Genomic DNA, 16,125 nt, shown 5'->3' on the forward strand with positions numbered 1-16,125 from the left:
CTGAGTTCTTTTTATTCGCCAGAATGAATAAAGTTAGCACTTACCTTAAATGCTGTACGACAGCAGGACAGTCCAGCAGGTGTAAGAGGTCCTCTCCCTCCCATAGCCCTGTGGAAAAAGATAAGCCTGAGTTTAAATGTGCTTAGGCTATCTGGATGAGGGCAGCATAAAAGGTATAGGAGGCACAGTGAGAATTATGTCCCACCAGTTCCTATTGCTCTAAAGCCACCAAAAGCTCTACTGAAGAGACTTATATGGACTACGGCTACACCATAGAACCAAGCAGTACTCTCTGGCACTACTTGAAAAATAATAAACTCTTGATTGAAGAATCTATACTAACACCTCACTTTACCTCTTCCTTTCACTAACGTAGGCAAAGAGAATGAATGGAGTGGGAGGGAAGGGAGGAGCTATGCTGTGGTGCTCTTTCCCTCCTCCTGCTGACCAGGAGGTGAAATCCCACAAGGAAGATGATCCGTGGACTCATCGTGTCTTTAAAAAGAAATCCAGAAGAGACCACGTCAGAAACTTCAGGTAGGTTCTACACTCTAAAGGTCACAAAACGGGACTCTGACACTAATTGGACTAAAAAATGTTCTGCGTATTTAGAGCAGATAAATGAGCAAGCACCCCACTTCTTACCTGTAGTGACTTGTCCCTGTATGGCGGTGGTTATGGGCAAAACATGGGTCCCGTTCTGTGTTACAGCCTTGATTGGAAGCTGGTGCTGACCTAGAGGAGCTTGCTGGACAAAGGTAACGGTCTGGATGGGCGTAGATGTGGAGGTCTGGATGATGCGACTTGCTGTGCTGAGTGCAGGATGATTGATAGCAGGAATTGCTTCTACTTTCACTGACGAGAAAAAAACGCATTAGGGATCAATTTAATTTATAGCTTTAGTGATGCAAACCAAGCACAGTATAACTTTCGGCCATGCCTGCAGTTCAATCAGTACCTTAAAGAGAGACATGTAACCCCAAATTTCATGACTCCGAGTATACAATAATAAACTGCCACAGCTAGCTGAACACATAGGTAAGCCAATTAGAAGAGGTATATATGTTCACCAATCAGCAGTTAGCGCCCAGCTCCTGAGCTTATCAAATTATTCTTTTCAACAAAGGGTCCAAGAGAACAAAGTAAATTAAAATGGAAAGTTGTTTACAAAGTAAAGGGACATGAAACCCAAAACATTTCTATCATGATTTAGATCAATATTTAAAAAACGTGCAAAAAGAAAAAGCATGTAGACTAAACGATATGTACTATACAAGGACCAAGATCATAGCCCTAGTTGCTAGGTTCCCACAGAAATGTAAATGGCTAACACACTTCATGAACAGATGAGAAGGGATTACTGGAAAACTGGCCCTGAAGCTGTAATGTAAGAATTTACTGTAAAGAACGGATGGTTGCCTATATACAACCCAACAAAAACTCATGACACGATGACCAAGGACCCCATGCCACCTACCTTTCATCTCTTTATGGTCTCCGTTTTCTTGTGGCTCTATTTTGGGTTGGGTCATTACTGTGGCCTGCGTGACCATCGCTTGCCCCGCAACAGTGTAAGTGTTGACAGGAGTCAGACCTGACACGTTGGTGACGGACACAGCTGGGATCTGGTGAACAACATGAACAGTCTGCATGACCGTCTGCTGGGATGTTGAGGAGGTCACAGGGGTGGCCACTGTGTATGTGACGGGCTTCATGTTCTGAGGGAGCTGCCGTTGCACAGTGATGAGGACTGGTTGGCTGGAGAGAGGAGATCCTAGATAGACCAAAGTAAAAACCACAAGACATAAAGGGATCTGAAACCTATTTAAAGGGAGAATCAAGGAAAAAAATAAACATTCATGATTCAGATAGAGCATACAAATTCAAACATCTCCCCAATGTACTACTATTTGCTTTGTACTTTTGGTATCCTTTGTTGAAAAGCATACATAGGTAGGGTAAGAAGCAGTAATGCACTACCGGGAGCTAGCTGAGCACATCAGAAGAGCCAATGAGGCATATTTATTCAGCCACCAATCAGCAGCTAGCTCCCAGCAGTGATTTGCTGCCCCTGACTCTTCCAGAGTATGTTTTTTTAACAAAAGATACCAAGAGAACAAAGCAGACCGGATAAAAAAATGAAATTATTGTTTAAATGCTGCTCTATCGATAATCATGTAAGTTTTAGTAGAGGGTTAGACGGGTACAGAAGCTGAACATACCTGGCGCACTTTGTGCAAATCGCGCTTCCTGGATCACGGCAAGCTTTGGTTGGATGGCATTTGGTTCAGGATCAAGCGGGACTGGGGAACCTTCCCTAGACAAGCTCTCTGGAGTCTGGACGCCACTCGAGTGTGCAGAGAGAACCCCAGAGTGATTTGGAGAAGCTGGAGCGCTCCTGTATAACACAATAAAGGAGAGCGTTCAGTTGTCTGCAACCACATTCTTGTTGGGAATATATAGGAGCCAGAAGCATAGAGCAAAGCATTTGTTTAACAGTAATAGGTTAGTTCAGTTACTGCATTACATGTTGCAGTACAAAACAACAAATACAAATAATAACAGTAATAGGTTAGTTCAGTTACTGCATTACATGTTGCAGCTCAAAACAACAAATACAAATAATAACAGTAATAGGTTAGTTCAGTTACTGCATTACATGTTGCAGTACAAAACAACAAATACAAATAATAACAGTAATAGGTTAGTTCAGTTACTGCATTACATGTTGCAGCACAAAACAACAAATACAAATAACAGTAATAGGTTAGTTCAGTTACTGCATTACATGTTGCAGCACAAAACAACAAATACAAATAATAACAGTAATAGGTTAGTTCAGTTACTGCATTACATGTTGCAGCACAAAACAACAAATACAAATAACAGTAATAGGTTAGTTCAGTTACTGCATTACATGTTGCAGCACAAAACAACAAATACAAATAACAGTAATAGGTTAGTTCAGTTACTGCATTACATGTTGCAGCACAAAACAACAAATACAAATAATAACAGTAATAGGTTAGTTCAGTTACTGCATTACATGTTGCAGTACAAAACAACAAATACAAATAATAACAGTAATAGGTTAGTTCAGTTACTGCATTACATGTTGCAGCACAAAACAACAAATACAAATAATAACAGTAATAGGTTAGTTCAGTTACTGCATTACATGTTGCAGCACAAAACAACAAATACAAATAATAACAGTAATAGGTTAGTTCAGTTACTGCATTACATGTTGCAGTACAAAACAACAAATACAAATAATAACAGTAATAGGTTAGTTCAGTTACTGCATTACATGTTGCAGCACAAAACAACAAATACAAATAACAGTAATAGGTTAGTTCAGTTACTGCATTACATGTTGCAGCACAAAACAACAAATACAAATAATAACAGTAATAGGTTAGTTCAGTTACTGCATTACATGTTGCAGTACAAAACAACAAATACAAATAATAACAGTAATAGGTTAGTTCAGTTACTGCATTACATGTTGCAGTACAAAACAACAAATACAAATAATAACAGTAATAGGTTAGTTCAGTTACTGCATTACATGTTGCAGCACAAAACAACAAATACAAATAATAACAGTAATAGGTTAGTTCAGTTACTGCATTACATGTTGCAGCACAAAACGACAAATACAAATAATAACAGTAATAACAACGACAAACTTTCATGGGCACCTGGAGGAGACTAAATCAGGCTCAGTGTGCAGAAAGGGGAAACAGAAACTTTAGTGAGCATATGCAGTGGGTGCACTATAATGCAGATGCTTTTTAGTTATTTCATTCTGCTTCTATAAATACTTCTCCAGAACATCGCACACACACATTAGACAAATAGGCAGGAAACGAGCAGCTGGACGAAGCTGAGCTCAGGCATGAGGCTGCTGTTCCATTATTTCCTGCCAGCTTGATGGAAGACAATGTCTAGGGGAGCACTGAGCAGCAAGGGTGAGACAGGCACCCAGATTATTTTAACTAACTCGCGTCACTATGAATTGGTTGCTGGGTCCTTTATAACTTGCTATAAAGAGAGTACAACCCATAATGGGTGGGACATAGTGACACACCCACCTGTCACTAAGCAATAAAGAAAGACGACACCAGCAGCTCATTTCTTTACCAGCATACAGGGCTATAGGCAACGGATTGCCCTCCTAGTCAAATGGTATAAATCACTGGTTTTCAAACCTGTCATCAGGTCTCCCTAACAGATTGAGGATATCTGAACTCTAGCACAATCAGCTGATTATTAAACAGTTATTGTACCTTCTCTCCAAGGTAATCCTGAAAAACAAAATGTATGCTTACCTGATAAATTTCTTTCTGTCCAGTCATGGAGAGTCCACGACTTTATTCCAATTACTAGCGGGATATTCAACTCCTGGCCAGCAGGAGGAGGCAGAGCTGTTATGTGTCACTTCCCTTACCCATAACCCCCAGTCATTCAGCCAAAGGAAAATGGAAAAAGATGATAACACAAGGTATAGAGGTGCCTGAGGTTTACACAAAAAAACTGATCTTAAAATTAAATAAGGGCTGGGTCGTGGACTCTCCATACCCGGAAAGAAAGAAATGCATCAGTTAAGCATAAATTTTGTTTTCTTTCCTAAGGCATGGAGAGTCCATGACTTCCTTCCAATTACTAGTCGGAACCAATACCCAAGCTAGAGGACACAGAGTGAGAACAAGACCGGCAGACCTAAACAGAAGGCACCACCGCTGGAAGAACTTTCCTCCCAAAAGAAGCCTCAGTCGAGGTAAAAGTATTAAATTTGGAAAATTTGGAATAAGTATGCAGAGAGGACCATGTAGGCGCCTTGCAGATTTGCTCCACAGATGCTTCATTTTTGAAAGTCCAGGAAGAGGAGACCACCCTAGTGGAATGAGTCGTAATTCTCTCAGGAGGTTGTTGTCCAGCTGTCTCATAAGCTAACCGGATAACACTTCTCAACCAGAGAGAAAGGGAAGTAAAAGTGGCCTTCTGACCCTTACCAGAGAACAGGGCAGAAGATTGACGAAAATCTTTAGTTGCATGAAGGTAAAATTTTAAAGCACGCACAACATCCAAGTTAAGTAAAAGACGTTCCGACACTACCTTAGGAAGAAATCCCAGTTTAGTACGAAGGACCGCCTTATCCAAATGAAAAATAAGGTAAGAGGAATCACACTGCAGAGCCGACAGTTCAGAAACTCTGCAAGCAGAAGATATAGCAAGAAGAAATAAAACCTTCCAGGATAACAATGCAAAACTTTAAGAACGAGGTTAAGACTCCAAGGAGGAGCAACAGGTTTAAACACGGGCCTGATTCTGACAGGGCCTGAACAAAAGTTTGGACATATGGCAGATCTGCCAGACGCTTGCGCAAGAGAGACAGGGCAGAAATCTGACCCTTCAGAGTCCTGACTGACAATCCCTTCTCCAGAACCTCATGAAGAAGCGACAAGATCCTGGGAACCGTGACCCTACTCCTAGAGAAACCCTTCGATTCACACCAAGATAGGTATTTGTGCCATACCTTATGGTAGATTTTACGAGTAACAGGTTTACAAGTCTGAAGCATGGTATCAATGACCGACTCAGAAAAACCACGACTGGCCAAAACTAGGCGTTCAATCTCCAAGCAGTCAGCTTCAGAGAATCTAAATTCGGATGAAGAAAAACATACATAAATTTATGCTTACCAGAGATTCCTTTTCCTTCCGGATAGGGAGAGTCAAAGGCTTAAATATCCCTCCCACTTCCTTATTACCCCAGTGTTTCTGCCGAGGGAACAAGGAAAAGTAGGAGAAACATTAGGGTAAAAATGGTGCCAGAAGAAAAAAAAATAAATAATAGGGGACTGCCATAGACAAGAAAAAACGGACGGGGTCCGTGGACTCTCCCTATCCGGAAGGAAAGGAATTTTTCTGGTAAGCATAAATTATGTTTTCTTTCCTAAGATAGGGAGAGTCCACGGGTTCATTCCTTACTGTTGGGAAAACTATACCCAAGCTCCAGAGGACACTGAATGAATAACGGGAGGGAACAAAAAGGAAGAGACGGACCCTATTCTAAGGGGCACCACAGCCTGCAAAACTTTTCTCCCGAAAGCAAAAACATCAGACTTGTAACATTTTGAAAAAGTATGTAAGGAGGACCAGGTTAGCAGCCTTACAAATCTCTTCCCATAAACATCTTTGAGTTGAGAGCAATCTTCAATGCTTTGACAGCTTGGCCTCAACTATCTTCAGTCTGGTTTATCAGATTCCAACCATCAGGGGGGAACTCAGAGTTCCTTAGCTATGAAGGAGGTGACTCGAATTCTTCAGTGGGCGGAAGCTCACGATTGTCTTCTGTCTGCCATTCACATCCCAGGGGTGGACAACTGGGAGGCGGAGTTTCTGAGCAGACAGACCTTTCATCCCGGGTAATAGGCTCTCCACCCAAAAGTGTTCTCAAGAATAACCCTCAAGTGAGGGGTTCCTGGAGTTGGATCTGATGGCATCTCGTCAAAATGCCAAGCTTCCAAAGTACGGTTCAAAGTCAAGAGATCCTCAAGCCACTCTGATAGATGCTCTGGCGGTACTTTGGACCTTCAATCTGGCATACCTGTTTCCTCCATTTGCTCTCCTTCCACGAGTCATTGCTCATATCAAACAGGAGATAGCTTCTGTGATTCTAATAGCTCCGGCGTGACTTCGCAGGATTTGGTTCGGATCTGGTGAAGATGTCATCTCTTCCACCTTGGAGGTTACCTCTGAGAAAGGACCTTCTAAATCCAGGGTCCTTTCCTTCCTAAGATAGGGAGAGTCCACGGTTTCATTCCTTACTGTTGGGAAAACTATACCCAAGCTCCAGAGGACACTGAATGAATAACGGGAGGGAACAAAAAGGAAGAGACGGACCCTATTCTAAGGGGCACCACAGCCTGCAAAACTTTTCTCCCGAAAGCAAAAACATCAGACTTGTAACATTTTTAAAAAGTATGTAAGGAGGACCAGGTTAGCAGCCTTACAAATCTGATCCATAGAGGTCTAGTTCTTAAAGGCCCAAGAGGAAGCCACTGCTCTACAAAGAGTTAGATTGTATAAACTCCTTAGTAGCCTGAAGATAGTACTTCAAGGCACGACCCACATCCAAATTGTGAAGTAAGCGTTCTTTCAATGAAGGATTAGGGCACAAGGAAGGAACCACAATCTGATTGATGTTGCAATCTGACACAACCTTAGGAAGAAAACCTAAGTTAGTACGTAAAACTGCTGTATCTGCATGACAAATCAGATAAGGGGGCTCACATTGCAAAGCAGAGATCTCAGAAACTCTGCGTGCAGAGGCAATAGCCAATAAAAATAGAATCTTCCAATATAACAATTTAATGTCAACGGAATGCAGAGGCTCAAACGGAACCTGTTGCAAAACCTGAACAACAAGATTTAGGCTCCAAGGAGGAGCCCCAAATCTAAACACAAGTCTGATCCTAATTAGAGCCTTAACAAAGGACTGCACGTCTGGAAGCTCAGCCAGTCTCTAATGCAATAAAACCGACAGAGCCGAAATCTGTCCCCTCAGGGAACTAGCAGAAAGGCCCTTCTCCAGCCCATACTAGAGAAAAAAACATAATTTATGTAAGAACTTACCTGATAAATAAAAAAGGCCTCATGGACTCTTGCTAATATGAAAGAAATGAATTTATCAGGTAAGTTCTTACATAAATTATGTTTTCTTTCATGTAATTAGCAAGAGTCCATGAGCTAGTGACGTATGGGATAATGACTACCCAAGATGTGGATCTTTCCACACAAGAGTCACTAGAGAGGGAGGGATAAAATAAAGACAGCCAATTCCTGCTGAAAATAATCCACACCCAAAATAAAGTTTAACGAAAAACATAAGCAGAAGATTCAAACTGAAACCGCTGCCTGAAGTACTTTTCTACCAAAAACTGCTTCAGAAGAAGAAAATACATCAAAATGGTAGAATTTAGTAAAAGTATGCAAAGAGGACCAAGTTGCTGCTTTGCAGATCTGGTCAACCGAAGCTTCATTCCTAAACGCCCAGGAAGTAGATACTGACCTAGTAGAATGAGCTGTAATTCTCTGAGGCGGAATTTTACCCGACTCAACATAGGCAAGATGAATTAAAGATTTCAACCAAGATGCCAAAGAAATGGCAGAAGCTTTCTGGCCTTTCCTAGAACCGGAAAAGATAACAAATAGACTAGAAGTCTTACGGAAAGATTTCGTAGCTTCAACATAATATTTCAAAGCTCTAACAACATCCAAAGAATGCAACGATTTCTCCTTAGAATTCTTAGGATTAGGACATAATGAAGGAACCACAATTTCTCTACTAATGTTGTTGGAATTCACAACTTTAGGTAAAAATTCAAAAGAAGTTCGCAACACCGCCTTATCCTGATGAAAAATCAGAAAAGGAGACTCACAAGAAAGAGCAGATAATTCAGAAACTCTTCTAGCAGAAGAGATGGCCAAAAGGAACAAAACTTTCCAAGAAAGTAATTTAATGTCCAATGAATGCATAGGTTCAAACGGAGGAGCTTGAAGAGCTCCCAGAACCAAATTCAAACTCCAAGGAGGAGAAATTGACTTAATGACAGGTTTTATACGAACCAAAGCTTGTACAAAACAATGAATATCAGGAAGAATAGCAATCTTTCTGTGAAAAAGAACAGAAAGAGCAGAGATTTGTCCTTTCAAAGAACTTGCGGACAAACCCTTATCTAAACCATCCTGAAGAAACTGTAAAATTCTCAGTATTCGAAAAGAATGCCAAGAAAAATGATGAGAAAGACACCAAGAAATATAAGTCTTCCAGACTCTATAATATATCTCTCGAGATACAGATTTACGAGCCTGTAACATAGTATTAATCACGGAGTCAGAGAAACCTCTTTGACCAAGAATCAAGCGTTCAATCTCCATACCTTTAAATTTAAGGATTTCAGATCCTGATGAAAAAAAGGGCCTTGTGACAGAAGGTCTGGTCTTAACGGAAGAGTCCACGGTTGGCAAGAGGCCATCCGGACAAGATCCGCATACCAAAACCTGTGAGGCCATGCCGGAGCTACCAGCAGAACAAACGAACATTCCTTCAGAATCTTGGAGATTACTCTTGGAAGAAGAGCTAGAGGCGGAAAGATATAGGCAGGATGATACTTCCAAGGAAGTGATAATGCATCCACTGCCTCCGCCTGAGGATCCCGGGATCTGGACAGATACCTGGGAAGTTTCTTGTTTAGATGGGACGCCATCAGATCTATTTCTGGAAGTTCCCACATTTGAACAATCTGAAGAAATACCTCTGGGTGAAGAGACCATTCGCCCGGATGCAACGTTTGGCGACTGAGATAATCCGCTTCCCAATTGTCTACACCTGGGATATGAACCGCAGAGATTAGACAGGAGCTGGATTCCGCCCAAACCAAAATTCAAGATACTTCTTTCATAGCCAGAGGACTGTGAGTCCCTCCTTGATGATTGATGTATGCCACAGTTGTGACATTGTCTGTCTGAAAACAAATGAACGATTCTCTCTTCAGAAGAGGCCAAAACTGAAGAGCTCTGAAAATTGCACGGAGTTCCAAAATATTGATCGGTAATCTCACCTCCTGAGATTCCCAAACTCCTTGTGCCGTCAGAGATCCCCACACAGCTCCCCAACCTGTGAGACTTGCATCTGTTGAAATTACAGTCCAGGTCGGAAGCACAAAAGAAGCCCCCTGAATTAAACGATGGTGATCTGTCCACCATGTTAGAGAGTGTCGAACAATCGGTTTTAAAGATATTAATTGAGATATCTTCGTGTAATCCTTGCACCATTGCTTCAGCATACAGAGCTGAAGAGGTCGCATGTGAAAACGAGCAAAGGGGATCGCGTCCGATGCAGCAGTCATAAGACCTAGAATTTCCATGCATAAGGCTACCGAAGGGAATGATTGTGACTGAAGGTTTCGACAAGCTGTAATCAACTTTAGACGTCTCTTGTCTGTTAAAGACAGAGTCATGGACACTGAATCCATCTGGAAACCCAGAAAGGTTACCCTTGTCTGAGGAATCAAAGAACTTTTTGGTAAATTGATCCTCCAACCATGATCTTGAAGAAACAACACAAGTCGATTCGTATGAGATTCTGCTAAATGTAAAGACTGAGCAAGTACCAAGATATCGTCCAAATAAGGAAATACCACAATACCCTGTTCTCTGATTACAGACAGCAGGGCACCGAGAACCTTTGTAAAAATTCTTGGAGCTGTAGCTAGGCCAAACGGCAGAGCCACAAATTGGTAATGCTTGTCCAGAAACGAGAATCTCAGGAACTGATAATGATCTGGATGAATCGGAATATGCAGATATGCATCCTGTAAATCTATCGTGGACATATAATTCCCTTGCTGAACAAAAGGTAAGATAGTCCTTACAGTTACCATCTTGAACGTTGGTATCCTTACATAACGATTCAATATTTTTAGATCCAGAACTGGTCTGAAAGAATTCTCCTTCTTTGGTACAATGAAGAGATTTGAATAAAACCCCATCCCCTGTTCCGGAACTGGAACTGGCATAATTACTCCAGTCAACTCTAGATCTGAAACACATTTCAGAAATGCTTGAGCTTTTACTGGATTTACTGGGACACGGGAAAGAAAAAATCTCTTTGCAGGAGGTCTCAACTTGAAACCAATTCTGTACCCTTCTGAAACAATGCTCTGAATCCAAAGATTGTGAACAGAATTGATCCAAATTTCCTTGAAAAAACGTAACCTGCCCCCTACCAGCTGAGCTGGAATGAGGGCCGCACCTTCATGTGGACTTAGAAGCAGGCTTTGCCTTTCTAGCTGGCTTGGATTTATTCCAGACTGGAGATGGTCTCCAAACTGAAACTGCTCCTGAGGATGAAGGATCAGGCTTTTGTTCTTTGTTGAAACGAAAGGAACGAAAACGATTATTAGCCCTGTTTTTACCTTTAGATTTTTTATCCTGTGGTAAAAAAGTTCCTTTCCCACCAGTAACAGTTGAAATAATGGAATCCAACTGAGAACCAAATAATTTGTTACCCTGGAAAGAAATGGAAAGTAAAGTTGATTTAGAAGCCATATCAGCATTCCAAGTTTTAAGCCATAAAGCTCTTCTAGCTAAAATAGCTAGAGACATAAACCTGACATCAACTCTGATAATATCAAAAATGGCATCACAGATAAAATTATTAGCATGCTGAAGAAGAATAATAATATCATGAGAATCACGATGTGTTACTTGTTGCGCTAAAGTTTCCAACCAAAAAGTTGAAGCTGCAGCAACATCAGCCAAAGATATAGCAGGTCTAAGAAGATTACCTGAACACAGATAAGCTTTTCTTAGAAAGGACTCAATTTTCCTATCTAGAGGATCCTTAAACGAAGTACCATCTGACGTAGGAATAGTAGTACGTTTAGCAAGGGTAGAAATAGCCCCATCAACTTTAGGGATCTTGTCCCAAAATTCTAATCTGTCAGACGGCACAGGATATAATTGCTTAAAACGTTTAGAAGGAGTAAATGAATTACCCAAATTATCCCATTCTTTGGAAATTACTGCAGAAATAGCATTAGGAACAGGAAAAACTTCTGGAATAACCACAGGAGCTTTAAATACCTTATCTAAACGTTTAGAATTAGTATCAAGAGGACCAGAATCCTCTATTTCTAAAGCAATTAGAACTTCTTTAAGTAAAGAACGAATAAATTCCATTTTAAATAAATATGAAGATTTATCAGCATCAACCTCAGAGACAGAATCCTCTGAACCAGAGGAGTCATCAGAATCAGAATGATGATGTTCATTTAAAAATTCATCTGTAGGGAGAGAAGTTTTAAAAGATTTTTTACGTTTACTAGAAGGAGAAATAACAGACATTTAACAAGTTTGTCATGACAATCAATACAAACAACAGCTGGAGAAATAGCTACCAAAAGTTTACAGCAGATACACTTAGCTTTGGTAGATTCAGCACTTGACAGCGATTTTCCTGTAGTATCTTCTGGCTCAGATGCAACGTGAGACATCTTGCAATATGTAAGAGAAAAAACAACATATAAAGCAAAATTGATCAAATTCCTTAAATGACAGTTTCAGGAATGGGAAAGAATGCCAAAGAACAAGCTTCTAGCAACCAGAAGCAATAAAAAATGAGACTTAAATAATGTGGAGACAAAAGTGACGCCCATATTTTTTTGCGCCAAATAAGACGCCCACATTATTTGGCGCCTAAATGCTTTTTGGCGCCAAAAATGACGCCACATCCGGAACGCCGACATTTTTGGCGCGAAATAACGTCAAAGAATGACGCAACTTCCGGCGACACGTATGACGCCGGAAACGGAAATAGAATTTTTGCGCCAAAAAAGTCCGCGCCAAGAATGACGCAATAAAATGAAGCATTTTCAGCCCCCGCGAGCCTAACAGCCCACAGGGAAAAAGACAAATTTTAAGGTAAGAAAAAATGGTCAAATCAAAATGCATTATCCCAAATATGAAACTGACTGTCTGAAAATAAGGAAAGTTGAACATTCTGAGTCAAGGCAAATAAATGTTTGAATACATATATTTAGAACTTTATAAACAAAGTGCCCAACCATAGCTTGGAGTGTCACAGAAAATAAGACTTACTTACCCCAGGACACTCATCTACATATAGCAGATAGCCAAACCAGTACTGAAACGAGAATCAGCAGAGGTAATGGTATATATAAGAGTATATCGTCGATCTGAAAAGGGAGGTAAGAGATGAATCTCTACGACCGATAACAGAGAACCTATGAAATAGACCCCTTAGAAGGAGATCACTGCATTCAAATAGGCAATACTCTCCTCACATCCCTCTGACATTCACTGCACGCTGAGAGGAAAACCGGGCTCCAACTTGCTGCGGAGCGCATATCAACGTAGAATCTAGCACAAACTTACTTCACCACCTCCATCGGAGGCAAAGTTTGTAAAAACTGAATTGTGGGTGTGGTGAGGGGTGTATTTATAGGCATTTTGAGGTTTGGGAAACTTTGCCCCTCCTGGTAGGAATGTATATCCCATACGTCACTAGCTCATGGACTCTTGCTAATTACATGAAAGAAATAAGATCCTGGCAACCTTAACTCTGTGCCAGGAAAAACCACGCTCTTTACACCAGAATAAGTAGGTCCTCCACACCTTGTGGTATATACGCTAAGTAACTGGTTTACGAGCTTGAATAAGAGTATCAATGACACTCTTAGAGAAACCTCTCTTGGCTAAGAGTAAGCGTTCAATCTCCAAGCAGTCAGCCTCAGAGAATCTAGACTTTGATGAACAAATGGACCTTGTATCAGCAGGTCTCTGCGACAAGGTAACTTCCACGGAGGAGATAAGGACATTCCCAATAGATCCGTGAACCACGTCCGTCGTGGCCACAATGAAACAATCAGGATTACTGATAGCCGCGATCCTGCTTGATGTGGGTCACCACTCGAGGAAGAAGCGGTAATGGAGGAAAAAGATGAGTTTAAACCTCCACGGCACTGTTAGTGCATCTATTAGATCCACTTGTGGATCCTTCAACCTGTACCTGGGTAGCTTGGTATTGAGACGGGACGCCATGAGATCTATCTCCGGCGTCCCCCACTTGCTGCATATCTCTGCAAACACCTCAGGATGGAGAGACCATTCACCTGGATGGAAGAATTGCTTGCTGAGAAAATCCGCCTACCAGTTGTCCACACCCAGAATGTGGATCACTGACAGCGAACAGCTGTGGGCCTCCGCCCACTCCAGAATCTGAGATACTTCCTTCATCGCAAAGGAACTTCTCGTTCCCCCTGTAAATCCACCAAGGTTATATTGTCTGATTGGAATCTGATTAACTGGGAAGAACCCAGAAGTGGCCAAGCCTTCAAAGGCCTTGAAGATTGCCTATAGTCCAAAATATTGATCGGCAACCCCTGTGCCTCCTGGCACCCCAAACAGCTCCCCATCCGGTTAGGCTTGCGTTCTTCGTCACAATCTCCCAGGATGGTCTTAAGAAGCATGTCCCTCAAGACAGATGATCTGGACAGAGCCACAAAGAGAGCGATTCTCTCAACCTGCTGTCTAATACAATCTGTTGAGACATATCTGAATGATCACCTTTCCACTGCCTCAGCATGCACAGTTGTAAAGGTCTGAGATGGAACCTGGCAAAAGGAATGATGTCCATGCAGAACACCATGAGACTAATCACCTCCACCTCTATACTGAGCCACAGAGGGACTCAAGGAGGTCCGGAGGGCAACACATGCCGAAGTTAGCTTGCAACGTCTCTGGTCTGTTAGAAATATCCTCATGTATATGAAGTCTATTAGAGTACCCAGAAATTCCACCCTGGTACTTAGGATAAGAGAACTCTTTTCCAAGTTTATCTTCCATCCATGTGATCGAAGACGACTGAGAAGGGACTCCGAGAATTCTTCCGCAAAGATGCACCATAATATCGTCCAGGTATGGGGCTATTGCAATACCCCGAGTTCTGGCAACGACTAGAAGAGCCCCCAGAACCTTCGTAAATATTCTTGGAGCAGTAGCTAGGCCAAACGGAAGGGCAATGAACTGGAAATGCTGGTCCAGAAATGCAAACCTCAGGAACTGAAAGTGTTCCCTGTGGTTTAGAACATGAAGGTAAGCATCCTTCAGATCTATTGTGGTAATAAACTGGCCTTCCCTGAATTAACCCCTTAATGACCAGACCATTTTTAAATTTTCTTACCCTTAAGGACAAGGGCTATTTTTACATTTCTGCAGTGTTTGTGTTTAGCTGTAATTTTCCTCTTACTCATTTACTGTACCCACACATGATATACCATTTTTCTCACCATTATATGGACTTTCTAAAGATACTATTATTTTCATCATATCTTATAATTTACTATAAAAAATGTATAATATATGAGGAAAAAAATGGAAAAAACACACTTTTTCTAACTTTGACCCCCAAAATCTGTTACACATCTACAACCACCAAAAAACACCCATGCTAAATAGTTTCTAAATTTCGTCCTGAGTTTAGAAATACCCAATGTTTACATGTTCTTTGCAAGTTATAGCGCAATAAATACAAGTAACACTTTGCTATTTCCAAACCACTTGTTTTCAAAATTAGCGCTAGTTACATTGGAACACTGATATCTGTCAGGAATCCCTGAATATCCCTTGACATGTATATATTTTTTTTAGTAGACAACCCAAAGTATTGATCTAGGCCCATTTTGAAATATTTTATGCCACCATTTCACCGCCAAATTCGATTAAATAAAAAAAAATGTTCACTTTATCACAAACGTTTGGTTTCTCACTGAAATAATTTACAAACAGCTTGTGCAATTATGGCACAAATGGTTGTAAATGCTTCTCTGGGATCCCCTTTTTTCAGAAATAGCAGACTTATATGGCTTTGGCGTTGCTTTTTGGTAATTAGAAGTCCGCTAAATGCCGCTGCGCACCACACATGTATTATGCCCAGCAGTGAAGGGGTTAATTAGGGAGTTTGTAGGGACCTTGTAGGGTTAATTTTAGCTTTAGCTGTAGTGTAGTAGACAACCCCAAGTATTGATCTAGGCCTATTTTGGTATATTTCATGCCACCATTTAACCGCCAAATGCGAGCAAATAAAAAAAAAATTAAGTAACATTTTTCACAATTTTAGGTTTCTCATTGAAATTATTTACAAACAGCTTGTGCAATTATGGCACAAATGGTTGAAAATGCTTCTCTGGGATCCCCTTTGTTCAGAAATAGCAGACTTATATGGCATTGGCGTTGCTTTTTGGTAATTAGAAGTCCGCTAAATGCCGCTGCGCACCACACATGTATTATGCCCAGCAGTGAAAGGGTTAACTAGGGAGCTTGTAGGGTTAATTTTATCTTTAGTGTAGTAGACAACCCAAAGTATTGATCTAGGCCCATTTTGCTATATTTTATGCCACCATTTCACCGCCAAAAGCGATCAAATAAAATAAATTGTTACTTTGTTACTAATTTTTTCACAAACTTTAGGTTTCTCACTGAAATTATTTACAAACAGCTTGTGCAATTATGGCACAAATGGTTGTAAATGCTT

The 16,125-nt window shown here is 41.0% G+C and overlaps 1 protein-coding gene across 1 annotated transcript in view; it reads right to left on the minus strand.

Annotated features, from left to right (window-relative positions):
• The window catches only part of FOXK2 (forkhead box K2), a 525,324-nt gene that overhangs the window by 63,164 nt on the left and 446,035 nt on the right, over positions 1-16,125 (minus strand). Inside the window, exons 7-9 of the mRNA XM_053688868.1 lie at positions 2,223-2,398; positions 1,478-1,774; positions 646-855 (exon numbers count right to left, since the gene is read on the minus strand). Coding sequence (XP_053544843.1) covers positions 646-855; positions 1,478-1,774; positions 2,223-2,398 — 683 coding nt within the window. The remainder of the gene's footprint in view (positions 1-645; positions 856-1,477; positions 1,775-2,222; positions 2,399-16,125) is intronic.

This window comes from Bombina bombina, chromosome 1 (genome assembly GCF_027579735.1).
Source record: "Bombina bombina isolate aBomBom1 chromosome 1, aBomBom1.pri, whole genome shotgun sequence".
Classification (NCBI taxonomy): Eukaryota; Metazoa; Chordata; class Amphibia; order Anura; family Bombinatoridae; genus Bombina; species Bombina bombina.